Source organism: Diceros bicornis, chromosome 9 (assembly GCF_020826845.1).
Source record: "Diceros bicornis minor isolate mBicDic1 chromosome 9, mDicBic1.mat.cur, whole genome shotgun sequence".
NCBI classification, from domain to species: domain Eukaryota; kingdom Metazoa; phylum Chordata; class Mammalia; order Perissodactyla; family Rhinocerotidae; genus Diceros; species Diceros bicornis.
The window spans coordinates 71,300,823-71,313,595 of record NC_080748.1 but is presented as its reverse complement, the minus strand read 5'-3'; the positions used below and the strand labels follow the sequence as shown (position 1 = coordinate 71,313,595).

General features: G+C 41.1%; 1 protein-coding gene across 1 annotated transcript in view; it reads left to right on the top strand.

Annotated features, from left to right (window-relative positions):
* The window catches only part of DCT (dopachrome tautomerase), a 38,395-nt gene that overhangs the window by 8,792 nt on the left and 16,830 nt on the right, over positions 1 to 12,773 (top strand). The window contains exons 3-6 of the mRNA XM_058548373.1: positions 1,792 to 1,892; positions 2,031 to 2,197; positions 4,244 to 4,423; positions 6,028 to 6,163. Of these exons, the coding sequence (XP_058404356.1) occupies positions 1,792 to 1,892; positions 2,031 to 2,197; positions 4,244 to 4,423; positions 6,028 to 6,163 (584 nt within the window). The remainder of the gene's footprint in view (positions 1 to 1,791; positions 1,893 to 2,030; positions 2,198 to 4,243; positions 4,424 to 6,027; positions 6,164 to 12,773) is intronic.

The window sequence follows — 12,773 nt, the reverse complement described above, 5'->3', positions numbered from 1 at the left end:
GTGAAGCTATTAATCCTCAAAGGCAAGAGTTGGTGAAGTGGAGGCAAATTCCTTTTGATTCCAGAAGAAAACATTTCTAAATCTGGCCATGGAAGCCCTCTCTGACCTTTTCTTCAAATTAGAGGAATTAACGGAACATGTGCTAAAGCACGTGAAGCTTCTTTGTGCAGAATTGGAGTGTTTGTGTTGGAAGGTGTATCTCGTTAAACTTACATGTATTAGTCTTTAGACTTTCAGGTCATCGTTTATGGTGCCCATGCACTGCTGGGATCCCAGGGTTTTTTGGAGTTGTATTGTCAAGGAAAAGCAGAAACTGAGCCACAGCAATGTAGCTTAGCTTAGCCCTTTGAGCCACAGTTATGCTGGAAGCTTGAGAAAATGGTGGCCTGCCCTTCCAGATCCTGAAAATTGAGGCCTGGGTAGGACTTGGAATGGGGCGTTGTCTGTTAGGAACTTCATTAATCTCATAGGTCCAACTTTGTCCTCAGTTATTTTCAGAAAGTGGAAAGCCATAGACACCAGTTAATTCCACGAGGGCTTGAATCCGTTCCAGGTCTGCTCAGTGCAGTCCTGAGCTCTTGGCTATATTTGCAATTCTCTCCACTTTTGGGGCCCCTCGTTGGGGTCGGAGTGAATGGAGAGGTTGCACTCACTTTGAATAGTTGGATTCTCGTTGGGAATTGCCTGTCCTTGTGTCTGTCACTCATTCCCCATCACTTGATTCCCCCTCCTCATTTTATTTTGAGAACTTTAAACTCTGTCCTGCATTAAAACATTTAAAAAGGATTACATAGCCAACAGCAGCGACAGCAGGTCTTTCCTCAGTGTGAGGCTTTTTAAAACTTGCCCCACAGGTAAGCATCTGTCTTCCTTTATCGATAGATATGAAGGCTTTTCTGGCTATAAACCTTTATAGTTTTCCTGTCATCACTCTGAGGAATTTTTGCTTTATGAGAGAGTAGTCTCTTAAGAGGAAAAGAAAACTATAGTTTCTGGTCGTATCCAGGAATTAAATTTATATTCATGTCTGTTCATCTCTCTGAAGTTATTATAGGTACTTTGAAAAAGAACTAAAGTTAGCTAAAGTTTCTACATAACCATCAAAAGCTGTTATGAAAGAGGGAAGAAGGATGGAACAGGCAGTAAGGAGGTCATTCAACTGCCCAAAGCTTTTCACTAAAATTGGCTGTTCCAGTGGCCAGCCAAATCGGTTTGAATGTATTTTTCTCTCTTCTAGTCTCGGCAACCATGCTTGTCAGCTAGTGGTTGTAACTGATTGATGGCTGAGGCAAAATCCGTGGAAGTTCTTTTTGGTTCTATAAATGCTGAATTAGGACTAAGTGCAGTTGAAGTTACTTTGTTATTAATTAGTCCCTCCCTTATAAATGTGTGCATTTGTAAGGACTGGGTTAGAAAGTGTCCTTTAAAAATATATTTCATTTAGGTCTTAATGATCTATTTCTTTGGATACTCTTATTTCCTCTTAATGAAATGTTGCTTGAAAATGAGATATATAATAGGGGCTTTTAAAGCTGACAGTGACCTGAATTTCTCTGGATCTCTGTCGACAATCAAACTTTTGAGAGATGAAGGAGAATTTCTCCTAAAAGTGCTAGTTGCTTCTGAAATTGTTTTGTGGTTGATGTTGTTTTCAGAGAGATAAATGACAAAAACATTTTTTCTGACTAAAACATCGTGGACTTATTGGCTCTGCAGACAGATGCCAAGTAAGGTTTAACGTTAAAAAAAACTTTATTCTGTGATCTTTAATTAGTTTTCCAATTGTTTTAGGACCAGGGCGCCCATACAAGGCCATCGATTTCTCACACCAAGGACCCGCCTTTGTTACCTGGCACCGGTACCATTTGTTGTGGCTGGAAAGAGATCTCCAGGTTGGCGAAAACCATACATTTGGTTCTTTTAATTTTGTTACACATTTGGTGAAGACCCATGTCAGTCTTTGCTTTTCATGCTTTCTTGTTGTATCTGATGGCATGAATTAAATGACTAGGCATGCCCTTTGCTTCTAGCGACTTACTGGCAACGAGTCCTTTGCTTTGCCCTACTGGAACTTTGCCACTGGGAGGAACGAGTGTGACGTGTGTACAGACCAGCTTCTCGGGGCAGCAAGACAAGAGGATCCAACGCTGATTAGTCAGAACTCAAGATTCTCCAGCTGGGAAATTGTCTGTGATAGGTAACACATATGGACCAGCAATGGGAATCCAGAGACCATATTTTCTTACATCTGAGAGATGGAGAGTCTCTTTATATTTCAGTTTCTAATGCATGTAGGCTTCTGTTCACATGTTTCTGAAAATGATTTTCCTGAGGGAGGTAGGATTTTTAAAAATTCTAAGCCCTTTAACAAAAAAATAGAGGTATAGAAACCATACTTGTGAATTAAGTATGCTTGGCCATCATTTTGAGATCAACTGTTTCAAAATTAGAAGTAGTTCCTGCATTCAGCCAGTATTTCTTAAGCGCCGATCATATTCTAGCAGCATAATAGTGGTGGGAATACAAGGATGAAGAAAATATAGCTTCCCTTTTAAATATCATGTTATGTTTACAAAGGCAAATTGCTTGTAAACAAATTATAAAACAACGTGAGACATATCCCAATAGATGTATGTGCAAAGCCAAGAAAAGAGTCAGAGAAAGTATCTAAGAGGAGGAGACAATTATCCAGAGATTTTATGGAGGCACAGACCTCAACCAGATGTAGGAGAGGGTGGTGGGTGTCCTAGGTGGAAGGGACATCACATATGAAGCTAGGAAAGTCTCTTGCAGCAGTCTGCTAGGGCTGGACCATAGGGTGCTGGTGAGACCACAGGGGAGAAAGACCTCTGAAGTACCAAAGAACACATAATCAGATGAGCAGCCCGCAGCTCATGAAGAATTCTGTCCTCAGTGATTCCTTGAATTTGTTTCTCTTTCCTGGGCCACATCTCAGAAAAAGATTCCCCAAGGGCCTCCTCTGCCTTCCTTTATTCATTTGTTTCCTCCAAAATGCTCCTGTTTCTAACCTCTCTACTCTAGCTCCTCTGTCCTGTGTATTTTGACTGCTCTTTGGCACAGAGCTTCGTTGCCAATACTCCTGAGGCTGGGCACACGTGTGTTTTCAGGGGTCTAGGCCTAGCTAGCAGGGATCCCATCTTCTACCTCCTAAGCTTTTCCTACAGCCCTCCAGACAGTGCTCCACAACACGTAGGGACAGGATAAGTGCTTTTTACATGACTTAGCATAATTCCGTAAAGCACCATTTCTCATAGTGCTTTGGGGTATTAATAGGTGGTATGTGAAAAGAGATTTCTATGATCTAATAAATTTAAGGAATGCTGAGTTAAAAAGGTTTTTTAATTTTAGAACATCTCAGTGCCTTTCTTATGTCAGTGTATTAGTATTCTCCAAGAGGGGCCTACACTTCTCTGACCTGGCACCTTTATCATACAGACCATCTCATCAGAACACACTTGGGAAATGTGGCCTTGGAGGCCTTTTTTGCCTAGTTTTTAGGTAGTGGCCTCTTTCATCCTCATGCTTGTTGCTGATTCCATTCTCACATCCCTGGCACTATCCCCTCACCCGTTAAAACCCACATGGAAACATCTTTAGATTTTTAACTATACCAACGAAATAATGCTCTGATGGTGGAATCCCAGAGCCTAACAGGCATGTGGTTACAGTCTTTCACGGGCCTGGAACCTCCTTAGCCTCCGTGTTTACCGTATAACCATCCCTACTGCCTGGGAACATTTTCTAATACAGCATTTCTCCTAATACCTCTCCTCCGTATAGTTTCACCTGTTTTTACTCTGACCACCTCCATCTGCCTTCAGTTTGCCTAAAATGCTTTTCCAGCTTTACACAGACATTTCTGCCAAAACTCGCTTAGCTCAGTATAACACGGCCCCCCTAGTCTCTCTTTAGTTACTTAAGATTCAAATGCACGTAACAGGAGTCACTGTCTTGCCTTGTGATGGTAATTATTATTACTGTCTTTCCAATGGATGGTAATTATTCTTCATATTTAAGCATTGGTATTTTATGGATCTATGTTTTTGAAACTCCTTAATCCATAATTACTTTGGGAGATAGTACCTTTACCACGTGGTTTTGACCCTTGTAGGGTAACTATAATAAAATTTTATCATGACTATGACCATGATTGGTTTGCTTGGCCCAAAGTTATGATGCTATCTATGAATTGACGTATTATCTTTAATCTTACAAATCTTAGCTTAGATGACTACAACCGCCGGGTCACCCTGTGTAATGGAACCTATGAAGGTTTGTTGAGAAGAAATCAAGGGGGAAGAAACAGTGAGAAATTGCCAACCTTAAAAGACATACAAGATTGTCTGTCTCTCAAGAAGTTTGACAACCCACCTTTTTTCCAGAACTCTACCTTCAGCTTCAGGTTGGTTCTCTGAGCTCTGCTAGACTGGCATTTTTCGACAGTTTTAGATTTTCATGCTTGTGGTTGTAATGAACTGGAAGGAAATCCAAGTATAAAGCTAGGTAATGGAGAAGTTCTTGATAAGACAGGATAACAGGAGGTCAGGGTTAGGAAAGTCATCATCCACTCACTATAATTGATAGTGTAGATTTAATATCTTCTACCTTAGCTATTCAAAACCATGTTTTGTATTTCTAATTTCTGAACCTATATAGGTACAGTCTTCAGAACCAGGGTACCTCCTTAAACATAGGATTTTAAAAATATTTGCTCATGCTCTTTCTTTTTCTTTTCTGTCTTTTTTAAAAAAATTTATCATCCATGGACCTTAATATTGGGGTCTGAGATCTCAGAGGAGTGACACAGACTAAATGCAGCTCAAATTACAGCACAGCAATGACATTACAATACTTGAAATTTAATAGTCAACTAATAATTTTGTCCCTTAAAAACACCTTAAGAATTATGAGAAATATGTATGGATATAAATGATTTTAAACAAAGATGGATGGGGCTCCAAAAAAGAATGGTGAATAGATAGATTCACGGTCATTTCCCAGACCGAATTCCCTCTCTCTCATAACTGTGTGTAAGGTATACAACTGATGGGCTATTTGGGGCCAGGAGCAGGGAAGACTGAACTTAAATGCAGAGGTTGTGCTCAGTGTAGCAGGGCTCACAGTCTGTGTTGGAGTTGGACACAGCCCTCAGAGTAGTGTCAAAGGCGAGGTAAAAGGTGACATTTAAGATTGTCTTGAAACAGAGTATGCATTAGTTTCATTGTGATAAAAATGTTATTGAAACAGAGTGCCGTCCATATAGATTTGAGTTAAGGGAGTGGTTCTCAAAATGGGGCTCCTAGACCACCATAACTGGTGTCACCTGGGAGTTGGTTAGAACTACAAATTGTTTGGACCCAGCCTGCACCTACTGAATCAGAAACTCCGGAAGCGGGCAAGAAATATGGGTTTTTCTCCAATGATTCCAACCTATGCTTAAATTTGAGGCTCACTGAGTTAGGGTATGGACAATTGACAATTAGAATTTTCTGAAAATAGGGAGAGGAAAAAAGAGAAGGATAGGAGAATTTTGGGATATGTTTAGGATGCTGAATATATCACAGTCAAGCTGCAGGTCTATTTTGTTGAGAAATATGAGTATAGGATTATATGTTAATTCAAAAAATATTTATTGATCACAGACCATGTGTTTGGCATGGTGCTGAGCCCTGGCAATAAAAATCTGAAGAAAACACAGTCTCTGCCCTCTAGGAGTTCATAGTCTGGCACGGGAGACAGAAATGAAGATAAATAATTGTCATACAGTATACAAAAGAGATATAGTCCAACTGAACAGGTGCAGAAGTAACATTGACTAAGAGTTCCGTCCCCTTATAGAAGATCATCATTAAAGGTTGGGGTGACTGGTTAGTTAATTAGTTATGACAGAGCTTCTCATTTTCCTACCCAATCTCAAATTAGAAGACTGTTGTCTAGGATGGAACCAATAAAAAGAGACCTTTATCTATCCATGACTGTTGTTGCTGATATTCTGATTTCTCTCAGGAATGCCCTGGAAGGGTTTGATAAAGCAGATGGCACCCTGGACTCTCGAGTGATGAGCCTTCATAATTTGGTTCATTCCTTCCTGAACGGGACAAATGCATTGCCACATTCTGCCGCCAATGATCCCATTTTTGTGGTATGTTCAAAGACTCAGAATAGATGAAAAATTTTCTAGATAATGTGTTGGATTTATTTGCTTTTAAGTAAGATTAAAGTCTGAGATGTGTTTTATTCTCTGTGTGAACAATGGGATGTATGCATATGTAAATTAATTTTCATCTGCACCACAGAGGTGGTTAGATAGCATTTGAAGTCCCTTCATCAGAAATCCATGCTTTAGAGACGGTAAGCTTTGGAATGACCCTAGACAGGAGTTTATAGTCTAAAGGTGGATTCATAAATTCGCATAATGATATCATAAATTATTTTATAATTTAGCATAATTTGTCGTAAATCAACATAGTGATAAATGATTTTTCATTGGTGAAATGAGTGGTGTTGAAGATAAGTGGTGGGCTAGAAGGACTTTGCAGGCACCACAACTGTCGCATGAAGCCCAGCAACGTGGCACCTTTGGAGCAGCACGTGGAGTTCAAAGCTCTGTTGGTGTTTGGTCCTGTCCCCCTCACTTCACAAAAGATTCTGACTAAAAATTAGCTGCTCCTGCTGTCAGAATATCATCGTGTCCACTTTGGAGTGAATATTCCATGCAAGACACTTGTCAAAGGAGCATGCGAACTTCCCCAGGTGTACAAGAACAAGTTCTTTCACTCCTCCTGTGTCTACTTGCTAATAAGTATTTGTAGGTTTAACAGAATTGGGTCTTACACTTGCTTTCATGGTTACATACCACCTAGTTCCAAGTTTATTTGAGATGGGGGGGACATATGGCCACTACCCTCCCCCAGTTGCAGGAGCCTACTGATATATAAAGGAACCTGGTAGTGCTGAATGGACAAATTGGGCTCGATCAGATTGCAAACTTGAAGGTCTATTTGGTCTTATCTCTTGTTTGTAAATGAACCGAGATTCCACTCAAACTGATTTAGGTTAAAAAAATTAATTTATTGGCTTAAATAACTGGGAAATTCAGGAGTGCCCTGGCTTCAGGCATTGCTGAATCTGGGGGCTCAAATGATGTCAGTTCTCTGTGTGTGTCTTCATAAACAGCCTCTTTCCGTGTGGTAGCTGACAGAGCCATTGGCAGCCACAGATGTGCATGCTATCAGCTCAGCACACTCGTGGCAGAAAGAAGCTGTGTTTCCATAGCAACAGGAGAACAGCCCCAGGATTGGCCAGGCCTGGGTTCCCTGCCTTCCCTGAACCAATCAGTGTAGCAAGAGGAATGAGGTCTTCTGATTGGCCAGACCAAGGTCACATGGTCACTCCATTGTGTGAGGGGAGTGGTAAGTTTGGGAACCCAGCACACACCACCTTTAGTGAGTTCTCCGCAGGAAAGAAAGGTTCTGTTAGCCAGAAGAGGAGAGGAGGGTGGAGAAAGGGTGCTGGATAGAAAAAAACGACAAATGCCTTCAATTAATGCAAAAACTCACATTTGATATTGCTTAATTTATTAACTGGCTTCATACCTCTGAGAGTTAATACAGCCAGTAGAGAGAGTTGCTATGACTGTGGAGGAGCCTCACAGTTCTTTAAAATTCAAAGTGCGAGGAACTCTCTTGATGCATTTGAGTCTGATTTCTGTCTCCCTTTAAAACAACAGGAAAAACAGAAGGAAACTTGACAACAGGATTGTAAATGTTAGAATTCCAAGCTTTATTAGCGTTAAAAATGTGTTCACCAAGGGGCTCTCTTGAGATAAACAAGATGAGGGAAGTGCAAGTCAGGGCCACATTAACGCGGCTGCCCTTAGTCAGTGTCCTCCAGCCGAAGACCACCAGGAACACAGCTGTAGTGGAACATGTGGGGTTTATGGCTCATGGCAGTGACAGAATGGGGAACCGTGGAGTGTCTCAGGTGTTAGAAAAGACTGAAAGGATTTGGGCTTGTGCTGAGTGATTTGGGGAGGGATTAAGGAAGCAGGGCTCTGCACTGGATCGGGTGCTGTCTGGAAGCAGGGGTAACTCTGCTTGGGTATCCCAATAATTCTGTTTTTGTGTGTGTGTGTGTGTGTGAGGAAGATCAGCCCTGAGCTAACATCCATACTAATCCTCCTCTTTTTGCTGAGGAAGACTGGCTCTGAGCTAACGTCTATTGCCAATCCTCCTCCTTTTTTTTGTTTTCCCCAAAGCCCCAGTAGATAGTTGTATGTCATAGTTGCACAGCCTTCTAGTTGCTGTATGTGGGACGCGGCCTCAGCATGGCCGGAGACGCGGTGCGTCGGTGCGCGCCTGGGATCCGAACCCTGGGCCGCCAGTAGCGGAGCTCGAGCACTTAACCGCTAAGCCACGGGGCCGGCCTATCCCAATAATTCTTACCACTAGGGAAGGCAGTCTAATTGGTAAAGCAGCAGCAGTGACAGTGGCTTCTATTAACAGAAAAGGCTAATGTTCATGTGGGATATTTTGTGGCTTGGACAATATTCATGTTTTGTCTGCCCACAGAAATGATTATGGTTGTCCTGATTTTGTCCTGATCCATCACAGCCACAGAGAGACCTTGTCTGATGTTGATATTCCCTGAAAGTGTTTATGTCCAGCAGGAGAACACCAGGATGTAGCTGATGGTGCCAGGCCCGCTCCTGGATGTCAGGGGCTGCTTTCTTTTCCCCTCAAGTACGGCTCACTGAAGTTGGCTGAGAAGCTTTAGACAACACAAACATTCATGTTTCAGTTGCTGAACCCAACAATGTCTCTGTTTTACAGACACTTAACTCACCACTCACTATTTTAACACAGTCTGTCTTCAGGGTTGGATGTCTTGGACAGAGGGTTTCAGAGAAATTACAAGAAGAAATTTCACCACTGGTCCTTTTTTATGTTTCCAGTATTTTAAGTTGATATTATTATCCACTTTAGATTATACTGTAGCCAACGAACATTATATGATTTTTTTTTCCAGAATTTTCCTCACCTTAATGTTAATCTTACCAGTGTGGCTTAGTCTTCTCAGGCTACTATAACAAAATACCACAGACTGGGTGGCTTAAACCACATACATTTATATCTCACAGTTCTGGAGGCTGGAAGCCCAAGATCAAGGTGCCGGCTGATTCAGGTCCTGATGAGAGCTCTCTTCTTGGCTTCTAGACCACTGTCTTCTTGCTGTGTCCTGATATAACAGAAAGAGAGAGGGAGCGAGCTCTCTAGTGTGTCTTCTTATAAAGACACTAATCTTATTATCTCAGGGCCCCACACTTATGACCTCATTTAACCTTAATTACCACTTTAAAGGCCCCATCTCCAAATACAGTCACCATCTCCAAATACAGTCACATTGGGGGTTAGGGCTTTGCCATATGAATTTGGAGGAAGGAGGACACAATTCATTCCATAGCACAATGCTTCCTGAAACCATCAGCTTATAGCAGTTTGCTTTTCTGGATGCCTGGGAGGCCACACAACATAGTCAAAAGAGCACTGGATTACAAGTCAATCAGTTCTGTTCAGTCCTGACTTGTGCAGTCTTAGGAGCCTCACTGAACTACGTGGAGCCTCAGTTTCCCACTCTGCAAAGTGCGGGTCACAGGCTTGATCTGGTGTTGGGGAAAAATGTTGTGCTCATTAAAGCAACTCCTAATAAATTAGGATATTGTGATGCTGCTCTGGAAACTGTCAAGTACAATACAAATGTTATACAAATATCGGTGTGTTTTATGGTAGTCAGTGGGAAAGAATTAGAGAACTCTGTTGGGTTTGAATTTCCAAACCTTAGTTAAGGTTCCTTATCTTGTTCTCCATAGCAGACAGTTGTGCCCTAAGGTGAATTACTGGCAAGCACAAAGTCAGAGGTATTTTAAAGATGATAATTATTTTTATTCCACCCAGGGTACAAAAAAAGATGTGAAGAGCAAGGATAGAGGCATAGCTCCCAAGGATTCTAAGCTTGCCTGGTGGTGTGAGGGTTGAGGTAGCTTTCTGGACTCCCAGACAGAAGCGTGGTAAGAGTGAGCTGTAAGAAATCCTGAGATGGGAGCAGTTGGTGGAGCTGTTCCTTCTTTCTAAAAAATGTTTCTCCCCGCATATTTGTGTGGTAGCAATAAACGAAGGAGTCGTCAGAATGTGGACCATTGGTCCCAACCTTTAATAAGGTGGGGGGCTTACCTGTGAGGCCTCCGCAGCCATCTTTGCTCTTCTGTAGGATGCCTGCCTTGTTCAATGGTTCTAGCTTGATATTGCACATCCTCTTTCTGGCTATCATCACAGTGATCAGCTTATACCAAGCATTTCTGGTGTCTACCTTCTCTGCTGTATATCTATATGTCTGTTTTTCTATACTATATGTCTCTAAATAAGGTTTTTTTAAAAACATACATTTTCAATTATATAATTTGTACACACAATCCATATTCTTAAGAAAAATGTTACAGTACTCCTTATCCAGTACTCCAAAATATTATGAGTAGAACAGCAGTATCCTCTGGCAAATTGAGGATTAGACCCCAAATCTTTCTCTCCTGCTAATGACAATAATGATGATGCTAGTGATTTGATTTTAAGCCTCGTTAAGTCTCAAGAACTGCTATGTCTTATCTCCTCCTTTTGATGAAGCCCACTAAGTGTGCAGGCTTGGCAACATTTTTCTCTGAAAGGTCAGATAGCAAGTGTGTTAGGCTTTCTAGGCCAGACGATCTCTGCTGCAGCTACTCAACCCTGGCGTCGCAGCATGGAAGCAGCCATAGGCAACGCACGAACAAATGAGCGTGGTGCTCCAACAACGCTTTATTTATAAAAACAGGCGGTGAGCCCTATCTGGCCCACAGACTTTAGTTTGCCAACCCCTGCTCTAAGGGATCAATGTCCCTTCTCTGTAGTAGGGATATTCTTTAGTCATATTACGCTTCCTGCTCTAGCTGGAAGCCTGTATTACAACTTCATAGACGAGGAATTCCATGACATACATGTAGTTCAAAGATACTAGATGTTTAATCATCCTTGTCTTCATTACTTTTAATACTTTTAATATTTAAAATTTTGTTTTTCTTTGGTATATGTAATTATGTACAAAAAAATAAACAAAAAGCCACAGCCTTTCTTTGAAGGCACAGAAGGAATGCTTTTTGGCACTAGTTCCGGAACTCGCAGCTACTGTGGGCTATTTACAAAGAGTTTCATGTTGAAACCATTTGAGCCTTAAATGACTTTTCACATACTGAGAGCCAGGCTAAAGCATTTAAGTTAACAGAGTTATAGCTTCTGGAAATTCAAATTCATGAGGCAATTCATGCAAATATGTTGCATATATTGCACACAACATTTATTAAAATTATTTTTGTGAAATCTCTTCAAGCAAGAGAGGTGCAAAGTAGTATGTGATCACAATAATGAGTAAAAGAAGGCTTAACGTTAAGATACACAAAAAACTCTGAACCAATCTCTGAAATTATAATTCCTAAAGTAATTGAGGGAAATGCACACATTTATCATGGAAAATGAGATCAGGTCACAGGAAAGCTAAATAGTGCTGTCTTCAATATTAAATTTAGATATGACCTAGAAAAGAAAAAAATAGAGAAAATAGATTGTAAAGTTAAATAGTTGAGTTAACTGCCAAGAAAGAAACAGATTTGGGACTAGTAATTTTCTTCCCAATTCCTAAAGATACTATTCTTAGTGTATATTTGGATGTTATCCTTTTAGAAATGTATATTTGGCAAGTTCCATTTCTGTCATTCCTTGCTGACTGGGGGATTCATAGGTTGCATGGTTAATGCTCATTGAGCAGCTCGTGTGTTCTCTACCTTATACACTGGAATTCTAAATAGAGTAAGACTTACAAGTAAATTTATTACCATTTGTATTTCTTTTTCATTTTTTTTTTTTTCTGAGGAAGATCAGCCCTGAGCTAATATCCGATGCCAATCCTCCTCTTTTTGCTGAGGAATATTGGCTGTGGGCTAACATCCATGGCCATCTTCCTCTACTTTCTATGGGACGCTGCCACAGCATGGCTTGACAAGCGATGCGTCGGTGCGCGCCTGGGATCCGAACCGGCGAACCCTGGGCCGCCGCAGCAGAGTGTGCGCACTTAACTGCTATGCCACCGGGCCAGCCCCACCACTTGTATTTCTTAAGAATGACAGTTAATTGGATTAGATAGGTCCATTAACTTAGGCATATAAAGCAAGAAAAAAGAAAATGAGTTGCTAAAAACAAAGATCTGATGGACTACACTAAGACAATCCTGTAAGACCTCTTCTTTTTTTTTTTTTTAAAGATTTTAGTTATTTATTTATTTTCCCCCACAAAGCCCCAGTAGATAGTTGTATGTCATAGCTGCACATCCTTCTAGTTGCTGTATGTGGGATGCGGCCTCAGCATGGTCGGAGAATCGGTGCGTCGGTGCGCACCCGGGATCCAAACCCCGGGCCGCTGGCAGCGGAGAGCACGCACTTAACCGCTAAGCCACGGGGCTGGCCCATGTAAGACCTCTTCTGACTCTACTGTTCTAGGCTGCAATATAATTAGTAAAATTAGTAGGTCACAATAACAAGTATAAAATACTTCTGAGTTAGTGTATGTTTAATTGAAATTTTTAAAAAGAAGTGTATAGGACATTGCTTTTTTCTCCCTGAGAGTGAAGCACTTAAAAATGGATCCATTTTATTTATCTTCTTAAAAAGGAAA